Raw genomic sequence first — 17,926 nt, 5'->3', positions numbered from 1 at the left:
GAATGGAGTATCATCCCAAATGCAGCAGTATATCAAGAAATAGAGCCTATAACGGATTTCATAAGAAAAAAGAGAATATCATTGTTTGGTCATCTGTTGAGAAGACCTCAAGACAAGTTAATACGAAGAATTTTGGAGAAGCTTTGGAAACAAAAACTACAACCTGTCTGGATAAAAGAAATAAAAGGAGACATCAAAGAATTAGACACAACACTGGAGGATTTAAAGAGTAAATAATACAAAGTAAATAAATTGAAGAATAGTAAAATTAGATTCCTACCAAAATTGATAAAAGAGAAACAACTAAAAGGGTATTTACAGAAGAAGAACGAAAACGAAGATCAGATAGAATGAAGAAATACTGGAAGAACAGAAAGGAAAAGGCCATAAAACATCATAGAAGACCGGACAGAAATTAACTACAGTGGTCCAATGCGGCCGTAAAATCGCAATAATAATAATAATAATAATAATAATAATAATAATAATAATAATAATAATTTGTTTGTTATGGATTAACTCAAAAACAACTGAACCGATTTTAAAAATTATTTCACCTATAGAAAGTTACATTACCAGTGAGTAACATGGGCCGTATTTTATTTTCAATACAGTTAGATATCCCTACGAAAATTGAAATAATATAACCCAAGGTGTCAAAAATGTACCTATAAAGTCATTATAGGCCAATATAGACGAAATATCGAATTTATCGCACAAGGACGAGACACAGCTCATTTTAAACCTCACGACGCGAAGAAAAAAACTCGGTAGGGCCTTACGGACCCCGAAAATCATGTTTTAATGGCCTAAAATCAACCGTTATGGAGATACTGCCATCACACTACCCCGCTCCAGGAATCGGATGAAGAAATGAGCAGCCGTAACCATGGCAACGTCAGCTCAAGGATTCTACAGTAGAATACAGCCCTGCAGTTCGAAGTAGCTACGTGCGTAAATGTAGGCTAGACCAAGGAGAAATTCTGCAACAAATATGACAGTTTGGAAGACAGCACTGTGGGGGTATGAAATGAAAATGGCGTATGGCTTTTAGTACCGGGAGTGTCCGAGAACAAATTTGGCTCGCCAGATGCAGGTCTTTTGATTTGACTCCCGCAGGCGACCTGCGCGTCGTGATAAGGTTGTAAGAAAACCGTGCAAAAACTCACAAACGTGAATAAACACACTCGAATTCACACTCCTCATTCATTTACACTGCACACCCTACTTTTACTGTCTATAATTTACTTTGCGGTACGCTACAACAGTCTTCTCCAAGTTTTCTGGTTTAAATCTGTCGCAGCTGTCTATTAAAACTAGCTTCAATGCGGAAAATGATCTCTCTTGATCTACGGACGTAACAGGACAGTACTTGAATTCGAGAGCGAGTGTAGGTGATAAACATTCTGGGAGATTCACATTATCATTACCAGCCAAATATTTGTTTGTAGCTATCATAATGTTGTAGCCCGGATCTCATTTAAGTACATCACGATATTTTGTTTGCAGGAGGAGTCCGAGGTTTCCTGGGATACCTTCCATTTCACGCTTCACATTCTCCATAATGTCCAGCAAATCACGAAGACGCAATTCACGTGTTTCTAGTTTCTTGATTGATTCTGGTATGATTTGGAAGTGTGTCTTGATAAGTGCCAGTTCTCTTCGAACCGTTTTATTGACGACAGAGTTCAGGGCTGCATTAATTCCTTCACACTTTGCTGAAGACTGCTTGTAAAACACGTTAAAATATCCGCAATAAAAGTTGTGAACATGCACAATAAATCCGAAATTTGATATGTAACTAATCTCAAATAGGCTATATGCATATATATGCACTATTAAACTTAATAATTCGTCCAATTTCATCTTCAAACTCACTTCCTTATCGGTTTTGGAGGCCTATATATTGGCCAACAAAATATGCATTTACGTACAAATCCGATTTCTAGATATTACCAGGTTCCGGATTTTTATGACCTAATAAATGCCAAAAATGACCTAAAATCCTCAAAACTGGGCGAGTTGACCGTGCGGTTAGGGTCAGGGGGGTGAAACTCTAATAGGGCTTTTCGTTCCAATCTGTAGCTAGCTTCAGGTAGTTTCAGTCTCTTTTTCTAGATGGCGCTGGGAGGTCATTCATAACGTGTAAATAGTTATCTACACGTTCTGTAGATGGCACCCAAGTAAGCATGAAATGAGCGTTGTTAATAATTAAAGGCAGTTTGTCTCGAAGTCAAGTATTTAAAATATTTCAAGTCTAACCTCAATCAGTGGGCCCTTCTAACAAATTAATTAGTCATAAAACGCCAAGCATTGTGGAGATAATATTGCTGAATTGCATCGAATTCGATTTTACCCAATCGATTAACCTTGTTCGAACTTATATCGATTTTAATCGATAGTTCCCATGATGCTACAGTATTTGTGTTGTTTGAATTTCAAGTGCTCATGTGCTTGTGCTGTAAATCTTCGCTCCTTGTGCTTGTTTATTTGAAATATATCTTCGCCAGTCCTCCTGAAATCCTGTATTTCCTGTTTGAGTACACATCAGGGGCTGAAAGCTGAATGGTTCTATTAATGTAGTTCTATATATTTCCTGTCTCAGTGCATTTAATTCTGTTATTTTTATTTTCATGTGGTTCTTGGATATTGATGTGATACCCCATTTTCTTGCATATGGTGTGCTCTGTTGTCTTGCTTTCGAAGGAATTTCTTATTTGTTATAATATCAGCTTTGTGTAAATGTGTCAATCATTCATTTGAAGTTAAAGCTGCTTTGAGGTGTGTGGTTATGTTCTCAGTAACATAGTATGCCATACAAACTAGGGATATCAGATCATTATTTACAACGTAGTAAGTACTTGGAAATAAAAATATATGAATTACAATGTATTGGGCATGGAAGTAGTAGAACTGCATTATTATCGCCGTTTGGGGGGGGGGGCGAGGGGCAGGGAAAGGAGGGGGGAGGAGCCGTAAGCATACCCGGATGTGCGTCACTGCGCCGGATGTTAATTCTCCGCGCTATCTGTTGATAGTAATACTAAGGTATTGCATCAGAATGCACACTGTGGCGCTATCTCGGAAAAGAGACTAAAACTACTAGCGCCAAGTGGCTTGGAACCGAAATTTATCATTGAGTTTCATCTCTATTCTATTCTATCCTCTTTGGTTAGGGTCGCGCAGCTGTGAGCTTGCATCCGGGAGGTAGTGGGTTCGAACCCCACTGTCAGCAGCCCTGAAGATGGTTTTCCGTGGTTTCCCCATTTTCACACCAGGCAAATACTGGGACTGTACTTTAATTAAGGCCACGGCCGCTTCCTTCCCACTCCTATAGTTCATTCCATGTTAAGAAAACAGTATTGCTCTTATGACAACAAGGTTGCCATATTGAACGGCTCTGGTCAACACCATAATGGGAAAACGGCGGCACATAAATTTGTGAAACTCAGTATTTAAGTTCAAGATAAAAAGCGGAAGAAACTAACTTACAAATTACTTTTATGAAATAAAGGGGACGGGGGTTTGACAGGGGCTATTTTTGGTTTGTCCGGCATCAGAGGTAAACTACGCCTCATAAAAAAAAACCCTCAATATTGAAGTGTAAGGCAAATTGGGGCAGAAAATAGAAAAATAATATTTTTAGGGGCTCGAGGGGTGAGGGACGCATTCAATAGTATTTAATAAATTTCCCTAGGCAACGCGGGGTACTACTGTGCTGACATATCGCTTACAAAAACAATAGTAAAAATTAAATGCGGTCGTAAAAAGTGGTAAAATTAAATTGCGCTGAAGAAAGAACAGCTAAATAACAAAACCAAGGACAAATAAAAGACACGGCAAATTTTTTTATCAGTATAAGTTATGCCATGACGTATCGCTGCACACTACAATACCAAAATCTTCAGTAAGAACTTATGTACTGTACGAAACAAATGAAATGATAGAACACACACAAATACTATGCAATATAGGGCCTACAACCAACTCTCACTCGACACAAGATAAGTACGCACTGGTTTAAAGCCTAAATACAGGCACGCAAGAAATAAATACTGTAGATGACTTCACTACAGAAGTGAGCTGCCGGCGGTTCACAGAGTGAGGGACTACACGAGGCTTGTACCAGAGCAACACAGAAGAAGGAAGATGAGGGGAACCAACCGAGTGATGGCTGTTCCTGCCATTGTGCTTCCTCCCTACGAATATATTTATGAAAAATAAAATGTTATGTAGTTATTTTAATAACTCACGGGCAAAAAAGCATTATCCTTTTTATCTGTCTTTCATAATACATTACAAAGTACAGCATAATACCCCTCAATCACGAGGAATTGTGTATGTCTCAGAGGGGGTGTGTTCACTCCTTGTAGGTCCGTAAGAGCAATACTGTTTTCTTAACGTGGAATGAGCTATAGGCCTTTCCTGTCTCATCGTCGCCACAAGACCTCTCTGTATCGGTGCAACGTAAAGCAAAATAGCAACAACAAAATTCCTCAAAAATCACTTATGAGGAAGGTTGCAGCCGTGGTCTTAATTAACGTACAACCCACGGCTCGAAGCGCTTTGAAATCAAAATGAGAAATCGTATTTGTTCTCTGTGGATCTGAGGGCTGTTTTGAGGTTCACTCAGCCTACGTGATTACAATTCAGGAGCTATCTGACGGAGAAATAAACGGTCCCGGTCTAGAAAGCCAAGAATAACGGCCGAGAGTATTCGCCGTATTGTCCAGATGTCACCTCGTAATCTGCAGGCTGAGCAGCGGTCGTTTGATGAGCCAAGGCTCTTCGGGGCTGTTGCGCCATGGGATTTTTTTTTACCTCTATTGGTGAACAGTCCAATTACAACTTACCTATTATCAAACTCTGTCACTTGAAACATAATTTCAGCTTATTAGGTTGTGTTGAATAAAGAACATGCCAAAGAGATGCTAAGTGCAGAACAAAAATTATTCCAGTGGGAACCGAACTCACAGCTCACAGATTGAACTACGGTGGCCTCGGTATTGTTTATGTTGGAAGGGATCTGAACTACAAGTCTGCAACTACTAAAACAGGAGCCTTAATTAAAATGAAAGTCATCAAATGTATCGTCGACAATCGCTCTTGCCAGAATTTTTTTTTTATCAAAAATCAATTTATCAAAACTATTCGCAGATTAGTGTAAAAGATGATCCAATAAAAACATTTACAGCACTGTGTCTCCCTCAGGAGTTCTCGTTTGGAAGCCTGATTTGGCAACCACGAGGACCCTGGCCGAGTCCCACAATGTATTCATTTACGTCCGCCAAGCCCCTGTGAGAGGATGTTGTAAAATGAATGCATGGTATCCTCTGTCTGTCGTAAAATCTGAGTAAAAGAGTTAAATCCAGGGATTTCTGATCTTAGAAGTGTGGGTTGGTAACCAGAGGACCTTATATCAGTATTTAATAATAATGTTATTGGCTTTACGTCCCGCATACTACTTTTTCACGGTTTTCGGAGACACCGAGGTGCCCGAATTTAGTCCCGCGGTAGTTCCTTTACAAGCCAGTAAATCTACCGACATGAGGCTGACGTATTTGAGCACCTTCAAATACCACCGGACTGAGCCAGGATTGAACCTGCCAAGTTGGGGGTCAGAAGGCCAGCGCCTCAACCATCTGAGCCACTCAGCCCGGCAGTTCGGTTTTTCATTGTTTGTTGCACCTGTCTGACCTTCCTTGGTCAATTATTGTTCTCTTCTCACTCCGATGATATTAGTTTCGTTTTCGTTTTCATGCCTTTCCATGTTCTTCCCTTTCTTTTGCCGATACTCTCCTCCTTCAGAGGTTGGGTCCTATTCTTTTTTCCTCTTCTGATTAGTCGCACCGAAAGAGATAGGTCTTACAGCGACGATGGGAGAGAAAAGGGCTAGGAGCGGAAAGGAAGCGGCCATGGCCTTAATTAAGGTACAGCACCAACATTTGACGGGTATGAAAATGGGAAACCTCGGAAAACCATATTCAGGGCTGCCGACAGTGGGATTCGAACCCACCTGAATGCAAGCTGACAGCTGCGTGCCCCAAATCACGCGGCCACTCGCTCCGTAATGATTAGAGGACGATTGCCCAGTTTAACTTTCACTTAAAACTATAATCATCACCACCTTACTTTTGCTAGATAACGGATTGAATCTGAAAATTGCACGGCACTGGTATATATCGTAAGAGTGGTGTGTTTTTATCCGGGCGGAACCATAAACACAACGACATTTAGGACGTCCATCCATTTACTGAATAATGTGTCTTGTTCTGCGCTGGAATAATGGCCGAACGCAGACACCTTTCATTTTTCTATGGAATTCTGACTGACCCCTGTAAGTTCTTGAGCTTCTAGATACCTTTGTTAGGCTCTACAAACTTGATGCTGGTGGACCTTCTTCCCAGTACACTAGTACTTCAGTATCGTCAAGAACATGACGTTAATTGAATGGACTGGCCTGCACAGTTCCCAGACATGAATACAAATGAACATGTATGAGACATGTTATAAGTAGCAATTTCATCAGTTTATTTTGTCGCAAGTCATTCGTAAACATATAGATACATATATACGTCAATACTACTCCACAAACATGAAGAAACTTTTGATGGGGTGAATCATCATCATCGTCATTTTTTCAGCTCCAGTTTCCCGGGTGTGCTGTACAAGCGCTCGCCAGGGTCGCCACTTCTTCCTGTTAAAGTATAGTTTCTATTCCTCTATGTCCTCCCACTTGGCATTCATCTTGCTGACCTCCGAATTCACTGTGTCTATCCATCTATTCCTTGGTCTTCCTACTTGCCTACAGAATCACGTCAAATACTTCCGCGTAGAAATCATGATTATGATTATGATTATGATTTCCCTTTCACTTCTCTGTCAAAGTAATTCCTTGCTGTTCTTGTTCCGTTCATCTTCATAACATGTCCAAACCATTGTTAGCCTGCGTCTTCCTAAAAACTTGGAAACAGGTATTTTCCTTCCTGTTTGCCTCATTTCTAGGAATCAAACAACAGAGGCAAGAATGATAGTAATGTAATGCTGTTCCTTCAGGTAAATATTTATTTTTAAACACTTCTTCAACCACTTTTCCACGTCATAAAATAATGACCAACGATACTCATTTCCTGTCAATGTAGTCTAGCAACTGTTCGCCCCACATTACGGTTGGCATGTCAAAAATGGTGCCTTAACTTTTCACGTAAAGAACTAAAGTTTATCTCTGGTTGTTTGCATGGATCTGTTTGATCGATCCCCTTCGATTCTGAGTTGAATGTGAGGTGGAGAAATGCTTTGTGTTTCCGATAAGGGAGAAGTCTGTTTAAGAACGGAAGAGTAATAAAATGTACCATGTTTCCCTGACACACGCAATGCCCCAAAAACTTTTGTCGTGTTTATTCGTTTCATGTTTGTATGTGCTGTGAGCTACAAGATTGGTTCTTACTGGTTAACAAGTATTTGTAACGTGTGATAAAAGAATGGACAAGAACAATTTTCGTGAACATGATGAAGTTAATACAATGTGAGGCAGTAGCAAGGTCGAGAACCTCTTAGTCTGAAAGTACAGTACGTCACACTAAAAAACGAGGACGAAATCACAAAAAGAAAAACTTGAGAAACAGTCTATGTGACTCAGTTAAGGCAGACTGTTGCATTCTTTCTCATCGTGTTTTTAAGAATATTCTGTTAACATTAATCATGTAGTTTTTTGAGATTTTCACTGAAGATGGCCCAAAAATGAGCCGAAACATGTTTGTTCAGAATTACTCCAACTAAAGATGGATATATATATGTATTGAATAGGAGAACGCAATAAATCTTTTCATTTGTGAAGTGAATGAAATTGGGTAGGGAAGTGAAAGGAATCGGCTGTGCCGGGCTGAGTGGCTCAGACGGTTAAGGCGCTGGCCTTCTAACCCCAACTTGGCAGGTTCGATCCTGGCTCAGTCCGGTGGTATTTGAAGGTGCTCAAATACGACAGCCCCGTGTCGGTAGATTTACTGGCACGTAAAAGAACTCCTGCGGGACTAAATTCCGGCACCTCGGCGTCTCCGAAGACCTTAAAATGTAGTTAGTGGGACGTAAAACAAATAACATTATTATTATTATTATTATTGGAATCGGCTGTGGCCTATGAATAGGAACTGTCTCGGTATATGTTTAGAAGTGAAATGGGAAACCACAGAAAACCATTCTCAGGACAGCCGCCAGTGGGGTTCGAACCCACTCGTTGCCCGAATACAGAGCTAGGCCAAACAAAATCTAGCGGTAGGCTGTCACTATTATAATCCCCCTGTGGGTGGGTGGGAGCGGTAGAATAACACCCACGGTATCCCCTGCCTGACGTAAGAGGCGACTAAAAGGGGCCCTAGGGGCGCTGAACTTTGGAGCGTGGGTTGGCGACCATGGGGCCCTTAGCTAAGTCCTGACATTGATTCCACTTACTTGTGCTAGCCTCCTCACTTTCATCTATCCTATCCGACCTCCCTTGGTCAACTCTTGTTCTTTCCCGACCCCGACCGTATTACGTATGGAGGCATAGGAAGTCTTTCATTTTCACGCCCTTCGTAGTCCTTGTCTTCCTTTGGCCGATACCTTCATTTTTCAAATTGACGGACCCCTTCCATTTTTTTCTCTCTGATTAGTGTTATTTAGAGGATGGTCGCCCAATTGTACTTCCTCTTAAAACAATAATCGCCGCCACCACCACCTCACTATTATAACGGCAGCAGATTTTTTAGAGTTTCACAGACTTACTTTTTCTATTCTTTTTTTTGCGTCGCACCGACACGGATAGGTCTCAAGGCAACGATGGGATAGGAAAGAGCTAGGAGTGGGAAGGAAGCGGCCGTGGCCTTAATTAAGGTACAGCACCAACATTTGCCTGGTGTGAAAATTAGAAACCACGGAAAATCCACTTCAGGGCTGCCGACAGTGGGGTTCGAATCCACTATCTACCGAATACCGGTCGCACTTAAGCGACTGCGGCTATCGAGCTCGGTAGACTTACTTATTAGAAAGTATCTTACGGAATAACAAAATATGCGTGTGACGTCGATCTTTCCATACAACTGACCACGATGTATTCACAACGACAGCTAAGCGCGCGAGTCAACACAGCGCCATCTTATAACAGAGTGTCGGACTGAGTGGCTGAGACGGTTGAGGCGCTGGCCTTCTGACTCCAACAGGCTCAGTCCGGTGCTATTTGAAGCTGCTCAAATACGCCAGCCTCGTGTCGGTAGACTGCTGGCACGTAAAAGAATTCATGTGGGACTGAATTCCGATACCTCGGCGTCTCCGAAAACCGTAAAAAGGTAGTTCGTGGGACGTAAAGGCAATAACGTTATTATTACTATTATTAGACCCTATTATTATTATTATTATTATTATTATTATTATTATTATTATTATTATTATTATTATTATTATTATTATTAGACATTATTATTATTATTATTATTATTATTATTATTATTATTATTATTATTATTATTAGACCCTATTATTATTATTATTATTATTATTATTATTATTATTATTATTATTATTATTATTATTATTATTATTAGACCCCTATTATTATTATTATTATTATTATTATTATTATTATTATTATTATTATTATTAACAGTATGCGTGTGACGTCACACATTTAGCATAAACTTTGGCTTATAAGTTCTATTTCATGAAAACTATGTTTCCGATATTTTTTTGTTGGAACGGGTGGCCTTCTCTTTTATCTGCCAATTGAGACATTAAACATAATCGTAAGTTAAATACTCTCGGCGATACACGCGTTCTACTCAAACACTAAAAGCGTCGTAAAATTTTCTTTCTGTGAACGCGTTGTCGACGATAGAAAATGTACGGTAAAATACGTTCCATGATTTAATTAATAGGGTGATGTGTACATAAGCCGGCTCCGTGGTGTGGGGGTAGCGTGCCTGCCTCTTACCCGATTCCCGGCCAGGTCAGGGATTTTTACCTGGACCTGAGGACTGGTTCGAGGTCCACTCAGCCTACGTGATTAGAATTGAGGAGCTATCTGACGGTGAGATAGCGGTCCCGGACTAGAAAACCAAGAATAACGGCCCCAAGATGGTGGTGGTGATTATTGTTTTAAGAGGAAGTACAACTAGGCAACCATCCTTTATATAACACTAATCAGAGGGAAAATGTGGAAGGGGTCCAACGCTTCGAAAAATGAAGGTATCGGCCAAAGAAAGGCAAGGGCCACGAAGGGCTTGAAAATGAAAGAATCCCTAGCCCTCGCAAACCTAATAGCGTCGGGGTCGGAAAAGAACAAGAGTTGACCAAGGGAGGTCGGATAGGATAGATGAAAGTGAGGAGCCTGGCACAAGTAAGGGGAAGCAATGCCAGGACTCAGCTGAGGGTGGTCGCCAATCCGCGCTCCAAAGTTCAAAGCCTCTGGGGCCCCTTTTAGTCGCCTCTTACGACAGGCAGGGGATACCGTGCGTGTTATTCTACCGCCCCCACCCACAGGGGGGCCTGAGGACTGGTTCAAGGTCCACTCAGCCTACGTGATTAGAATTGAGGAAGCTATCTGACGGTGAGATAGCGGTCCCGAACTAGAAAGCCAAGAATAACGGCCGAGAGGATTCGTCGTGCTGACCACATGACACCTCGTAATCCGCAGCGGTCGCTTGGTAGGCCAAGGACCTTCAAGGGCTGTATTGCCATGGGGATTGAATTGGATTGATGGGTACATAAAATGCCTCAAGATTGATATCGAGGTTTTCAATGTATGTATGCCCCAGCTCACTGGTCGCATTCCGCACATCAGAACGTAGTAAGTAGTTGACCAGTAATTTAGGAATGGTGCCCTTTCCACCCAGCATGAGTCCTATGACCTCCATGTCCTTGTCCTCAAGTTTGCACTTGAGGTCATAATTGATTAATACAGGGTTTCTGTCCGGCTTCATGGCTAAATGGTTAGCGTGCTGGCCTTTGGCCACAGGGGTCCCTGGTTCGATTCCAGGCAGGGTCGGGAATTTTAACCATCATTGGTTAATTTCGCTGGCACGGGGGCTGGGTGTGTATGTCGTCTTCATTATCATTCCATCCTCATCACGACGGGTAGGTCGCCTACGGGAGTCAAATCAAATGACCTGCATCTGGCGAGCCGAACTTGTCCTCGGACACTGCCGGCACTAAAAGCCATACGCCATTTCATTACAGGGTCTCTCAAATAAACTACGACCGAACGCACTTATGTCGCGTGTGGCCGCCCTGCTTTAAGCGTGTATACAATCTTACCTTATAAAAGATGCTGGAAGGCATTGTATCTGATAACAACATTACGACTGACGCGGGTAAGTTCTGCCACTGAATGTCTCTGATTTCATTCGTAATGTTTTCTTTTAGTTCCTCCAACGTGTGAGGATTTGTTCCATACGCTCTTTTCAGTTTACCCCACAAGTAAAAATCACACACTGTTAGATCTGAACAACGAGGGGGAAATAGACCAACACTCATCACTCCGTCTACAAACACTTCCGGGATTGTAACAAGCGAATCTTACGCTGAATGAGCAGGGGCAGAATCTTGTTGAAACCACCCACGCGAGTTTTCTTCTGTCGTTAACTGATAGAGGAACGGCGTCAAAATATCATCTTGGTACCTGTCTGCATTTACTGGCGTCTCGAAAAAATAGGCCCAATTATTCACCTGGCACTAACAGCACACCAAACACCAATCTTCTTATCATTATGAGGGACTTCATAAACACCAACAGGATAGCGAGAGTTATGACTGTTCACATGACCATTAAGATGAAACCAGAACTTTTACATATGAAAATACGGTGTTGCAATGATAACTGTCTCACCACGTTAACAGCCGAGATTCACACTGGCGACTGATGCTTGCCAGGTTGAACAGGTGCAGGCTGCTTGCAAGGTCAAGAACTGTGCGCGCACCTTCCATACTGCAGCTTACAGATCGGAGAGTAAAAACGTCACTTCGACGGTCTTAGTTTATGTGAGAGACCCTGTATACAGGGTAAAGCGTAATTCGCGCACTCGGGCGTCGCAGCGCGACTCCTCACATGCCAGCAATAAAAACATGTCTTTTACTAAATTTCGTCTTGCAAGTATATCCGGCAGAAAAACGACGTTGAAGAGTAGCAATCTGGCAACACTGTAACCACATGTATGGTAACTACCTCTGTCAACAGGTGCTAGTCGTACTGTATAGTTGGTGCAGTGGATAGAGTTTTGGGTTACTATGCAGGAGGTCGAGTGGTCGATCCTGGGTTCAGGCGTATGTTTTTTCTTTCGTAAATGTAGTCCAGGTGGTATGGTATCTGGCATCTTAATCGTCAACAGCGATTGCAGTGGGTCCTCTAGAAACCATTTGCACTTACATACTACGATCCTAGAAATGGACGAACAATCGTTTTCATTGGTCAGCTTTGAAAGGCGCCCTTTCCACGTCGTGAGCGTGAATTTATTCGCAGCACTTCATCTACTAGATGTGAAACCTGTTTGTTTCAGCTGTCTATTTCTTATTAGTCTAACCAGGTATTTGTTGTTTCAGCGTTACAAAATGTTGTAAATGCAGGATACATGTCACCTCTCAAACGGTGTCTTACTGTATTACAGTAGGTAATGTCAGATGGAAATTAGCAAATAAAAAAATGCTTCTCAACCCAGGATCGAACCATCGACCTCCTGCATGCCAGCCAAAAACTCTACCCACTGCACCAACTGTACAGCACGACGAGAACGTGCTGACAGCGGTAGTTACCCTACATATGGTTACAGTGTTGCCAGATTGCTACTTTTCAACGTCCGTTTTCTACCGGATATACTCGCAAGACGAAGTTTTGTAAGAGACATTTTTTTATTGCTGGCATGTGAGGAGTCGCGCTGTGACGCCCGAGTGCGCGAATTACGCTTCACCCTGTATATTCTTTTTCCTTCGTCGAAATTTGTGAGTAATACGAGAGTCGAGTCGTAAGTCATGGTAACTATTTTTTTTCTCTCGCGAACAGGAGACAACACGGCAATCTAAGATATACATTTGGAAATATAGGGCATGTACTTATGCATAGTGCCAGAAGACAGATTCTGACTTCAGGAGATTCTCGTAGGAAAGTGACAGAACACAGACCATTGGTAAACATTGTTTTATTATGGTATAGACAGCGAATACACATGACTCCGTACAAAGGGCAGGTCTCCACTGGTTACAGACCTTCGATATAATCACCGAAGGTTTCCACTGTGCGTTGCCAGCGGTGGGGCAGGCGCTGAATACCATTCGCTGCATGTGTATCGCTAACGTGTGACACCTCTCTCCGAAATACTGTTACGATGTTCTCTTTGTTAGCAAACCGTTGTCCACGTAATGGCTTCTTGACTTTGGGGATTAGATCATAGTCACATGGGCTCAGATCAGGCGAATAAGGCGGGTGTGGCGTGCATTTCTGCCGCGGAGAACTGCTATTTTAATATACGATCGTTGCTCTTGCCTGTTGGCTTCCATTTTGTGACGCTCTCACTCACACACTGAACTTCGGGGCATGCTTAGACCCACACTGTTGTTTACATATACCACCTAGTGGCATCATGCGCAAGTACATACCGTACGTTTCCAAATGCATATCTTAGATTTTCCGTGTTGCCTCCAGTTCGCGAGAAGAAAAAAATAGTTGCCATGACTTACGACTCGACCTGCGTATTAAGAAGAAAGGTGATAAGGATGAAGTTTTAAGATCCAAACAGTGTGCATGACTAGTTTTGAAAGTTGTAAGAGTTCGCTGTAACTAGGTTACTTGGTAAATATAATGTAACGATCAATGATTATTTTATCACCTTTGTAAGTGCACCATATCTTGTATTACAGAGCTTTCCCTGGTATCCTAAGTTGGTGAACATCCTGACGGAAAGACACGCAGCCAAACTACATGACCACCCCGCCATCATCCTGTTTGTAGGTAAGAAATGTATTTATTAATGCTATGTTTACACATCTATTGATCAAGTTAACGAATTTAACTCGAAGACGGAGCTCCGCAATAATACCGCTAAGAAAAAAATGTATTTACGTTTCCTTGTTACTCCCCCTCCTTGTTCCTGTGGGTTTCAGTGGTAGAGCTTTAGCTTTCTGATTGTGAGACCAAGTTGCCAGGTTCGATCCCGGCTCAACCTGGTGGTATTTGAAGGTGCTGAGATATCCCAGCCTCATCTCGGTAGTTAGTGGTGGGTAAAATATACAACATTATTATCACTCTTATTTTTCCTCTTCTTAAAATTAAAAATATTGTTGCCATTGATGCTTCTACGGCCCGTACTTATAGACATGATACTGTATCATGTCTATTTAAAATATTATTGATAAAACAAATATTAAAACCAAAATAACAAACCGATTAATAGTTAAATCACCGTGTATATTATATTCCTCACTATAAAAAAATCACTAAAGATGAAATAAATAATACAAATCCTATAAACAATATAGATAAACAATCAAATAAAAAAAGTCATAACAATAGAACTTCTATTCACATTAAATACTTCCCACTCAGTGAAAACTATTAATTCATATATAATAAAATAAAAACTCATTATAATAAAAACTATTGCTATGATAAATAAAAGTAAAAACTGAAAAACAAATAGATAATATCCATAAAATGGTTTAAAGTAGTTTTTCTACAACTCTGGTATCACAAACCAACATTTTTTAAAACTATTGAAACACAATCATAAAATACATAAATCTCCCTTTAACACTAAAATATTTAACGGTAATCAATATAATAATAATAAAATTACACCACGGGGCTGCCCGTACACTTTCATGCTTTGCATTTGTTTTTCGTATGTACTACATCATATTCTCCTTACTCTTCTCTTCTTTTCCGTATCACCCCTCTCTTTCTTCGACTTCCTCGCACTCTTTTTCTATTTCTTCTCTTCTTTTGATTTCTCCTCATTATCTCCATTTCCAATATTTTTCACTTCCGTACTCTTCTTCCTCTTCCATAGTACCATCTTTTCTTTTCCGATATCGTACCATTCTTCCTGTATTCTTGTTCGTGTCTCCTTTAAGTTTACCCTGTCCTTTTTTTATATATACATACTCTTCTTCTTTCTCAACCGCGCGGCTTGGGTCACTTAGCTATAAGCTTGCATTCGAGAGATAGTGAGTTCGAACACCACTGTCGGTAGCCCTGAGTATGGTTTATCGTGGTTTCCCATTTTAACAACAGGCAAATACTGGAGCTGTACCTTAATTAAGGCCACGGTCGCTTCCTTCCCACTCCCAGCCCTTTCCTATCCCATCGTCGCCATAGACCTATCTGTGACGGTTGCGACGTAAAGCAAATTCTCATCAAACAAAGACATTCTTCTTTCTCATCTCTTTTCCTTCTCTTTCAACCCTATTATTTCAGGTCATGTTTCCATCCTGTTAGGGCTTCAGGTCTATTAGGTCTGACACCGTGATTATACGGTTCGAGTCCCGTTGGTCGAAAATAATAAGTAGGCCTAGTAGTCCCGTGCGGTGCTCCGCAGCATTCCTTACAAATGGGTCAGATAACTCGTCTTGATATGCTTCTCGCAGTCATATTGTTTTGCCTGCCCTTTTCCATACTTTTATGAACATTTAATAGCAGTAATGTACTTTATAACACTTCTTTCCATACAATATTATCTGTGCTTCGACCATTCGGCCGTGTCTGGATCTTAACAATTTCAAACGATCTTGTCCGAGATAGTACAACACAATTGTCCGTGGCTGAATACTGAATACTTTTTCAAGAGTTTGTCCCTGTATTTTATTAATGGTCCTACAGAAGGCCAGTCGACTTGATACCTCCCCGTCCGTACGTACGTAGATTTTCTCTTAGCAGCGTGTAATGCCTATTGCTCACGGTAAAATGTTTCGTAAAATTTATTGTACAATCAATTTTATAAAAATTTTACAAAGAAGTGTTTGTTTACAATCGAGCTTCACAATCTTCTCACGACGTAGCGCCAGCATCATCGTGATGTCAGCTTCGCTGATGGGTTCGTTTCGTAAAATTAATTTTATGGAATAGAACATGTCCTATTTTATGAAAAGTTTTATCAAAGGTTTTATAAAACTTGAATATGACCGCGAGCAACAGAAATTTTATACAATTAAATTATTGTACAATAAATTTGACAGAAAATGTTACCGTGAGCAACAGGCATAAGTCATTAGGAACGTTTTGCCATGTTGAGTAGGCTATATTCACAAGTTGGGAAAGGTTAGAGAATCAGAGAGTATCTAGCAGAGAATACTATTCTTCCATCATCAGAGGAGGTGTATACTCTCTGGCCTGACAGGTGGTATTCAAACATTGCTGCATGCAATGACATTTTTTAAAGGATGAAAATCGCATATATCAGAATATTAATGAAAGTGTTAGTCGCTTAGCAACCTGCTAAGTACAGAATGTATTGCGACTTAGGGTAAGCCTTCGCCTGCAATTATTGTAACGATCATTTAATGATTTGATTTTATATTACTCAAAGTTGGCTGAACTATCAGTCTCTCATGATTCACCGGCGGATAGGCGAATTCCGGAGAGAATAAAACAAAAATGAAGGAAATTGGTCCAGTATTATTATTTATTTATCGTATGGTTTACAATCACATCGCAATAAAAGTATTTTAAAACTACTTACACGTCTGAACACATTAAGTCACAATGTCGGATTGGTATCTCTTATATAATTAACACCATTTTGAGTAGCCATCAGGAACTCGGCTGGATCTCCTGAGAAGGCTGTTAGAGGGCATTCTTGGATAATATGCTGAACAGTGTGTCTTTCAGCACCACAGCTGCACTCGGGAAATGGAATTTTCTTCCGTTTATAAAGAGAGTCTGCACATCTGCCACAATTAGTTCTGATTCGGTTTAGAGTCACCAAATTTTTGCGAGTTCAAAACCTGATGGCTTAGATGTGATGCATGTCATAGTTTGCTGTTCTGGTGTTGCAGAGGTCTTCCATAATTGCTTCCAGCTGCCATTCATGTTGAAATTACTTTCAGCAAGCTTCCTTGCAGTATTCAATGGAGGGTGACGAGAGCGAAGTATCTTCCTGATAATAACAGGAAGGTCAAGATGTATAGGAATAGAAGAATTGTTGCATATATTATTGTACACCTTAAGTCCTTGTTTTCTTCTCACGGATGGAGGTGGTATGTAACTTAATGGCGGGAGCCAGTATGTTTTTGGTCAACTCTTCTAATATATAGATGATAGGTACCGGAATTTAGTCTCGGAGGAGTTATTTTACATGCCAGTAAATCTAGCGACACGAGGCTGTCGTGTTTGAGCACCTTCAAATACCACCGGACTGAGCCAGGATCGAACCTGCCAATGTTGGTCGAAAATATTTTCACCATCCGAATATTGGCCGGCAGGTTAGGAGAGGTCGTGTTGTACACTAGATTGCGTGCCCAAAGCCTGGAGTCAATTCTGAATCTCTCCGCAGTGTTCATATGGTGCTGTTGAAGGTGATTCGTCCGTCGGATGGAAACGTTAAACCTTGAACAGACCCCTTGGTGATATTTAGGCTGTGTGTCGGCATGGGGTTATACCTTCTTTCTTACTATCAAATATTACGTCATTCATTTCATTAACTCCTCTGATTAGATCGATGTCAGATCGAAAAACTCGCTACGAAGATTAATCTCACTTCATATCCGACCCCGTAGAGAAACGGGACAAGTGCTGGACTTTACTTATAATACTTTCACTTAAACTTTCTCCGCTTTTTGTTTGTTTCATATTCTTTATTCCATCCTCCGTTGCCGGCTTTTTCTTTTTTCCCTCGCGATGATAATTCATACCGGAACAGAAAGTGTAATGGCCTAGTATTCCTTGAACTACTTTGTCGGTTAGTTGGAGTCGCAT

At 41.0% G+C, this 17,926-nt stretch overlaps 1 protein-coding gene across 1 annotated transcript in view; it reads left to right on the top strand.

Moving 5' to 3' along the window:
• LOC136886053 (nucleoredoxin) overlaps positions 1–17,926 on the top strand; it is a 490,502-nt gene that overhangs the window by 463,763 nt on the left and 8,813 nt on the right. Inside the window, exon 5 of the mRNA XM_067158780.2 lies at positions 13,876–13,966. Coding sequence (XP_067014881.2) covers positions 13,876–13,966 — 91 coding nt within the window. The remainder of the gene's footprint in view (positions 1–13,875; positions 13,967–17,926) is intronic.

Source organism: Anabrus simplex, chromosome X, assembly GCF_040414725.1.
Source record: "Anabrus simplex isolate iqAnaSimp1 chromosome X, ASM4041472v1, whole genome shotgun sequence".
In the NCBI taxonomy this organism is placed as follows: Eukaryota; Metazoa; Arthropoda; class Insecta; order Orthoptera; family Tettigoniidae; genus Anabrus; species Anabrus simplex.
The sequence above is the reverse complement of the archived record's forward strand: the minus strand, read 5'-3'. Positions and strand labels throughout refer to the sequence as shown.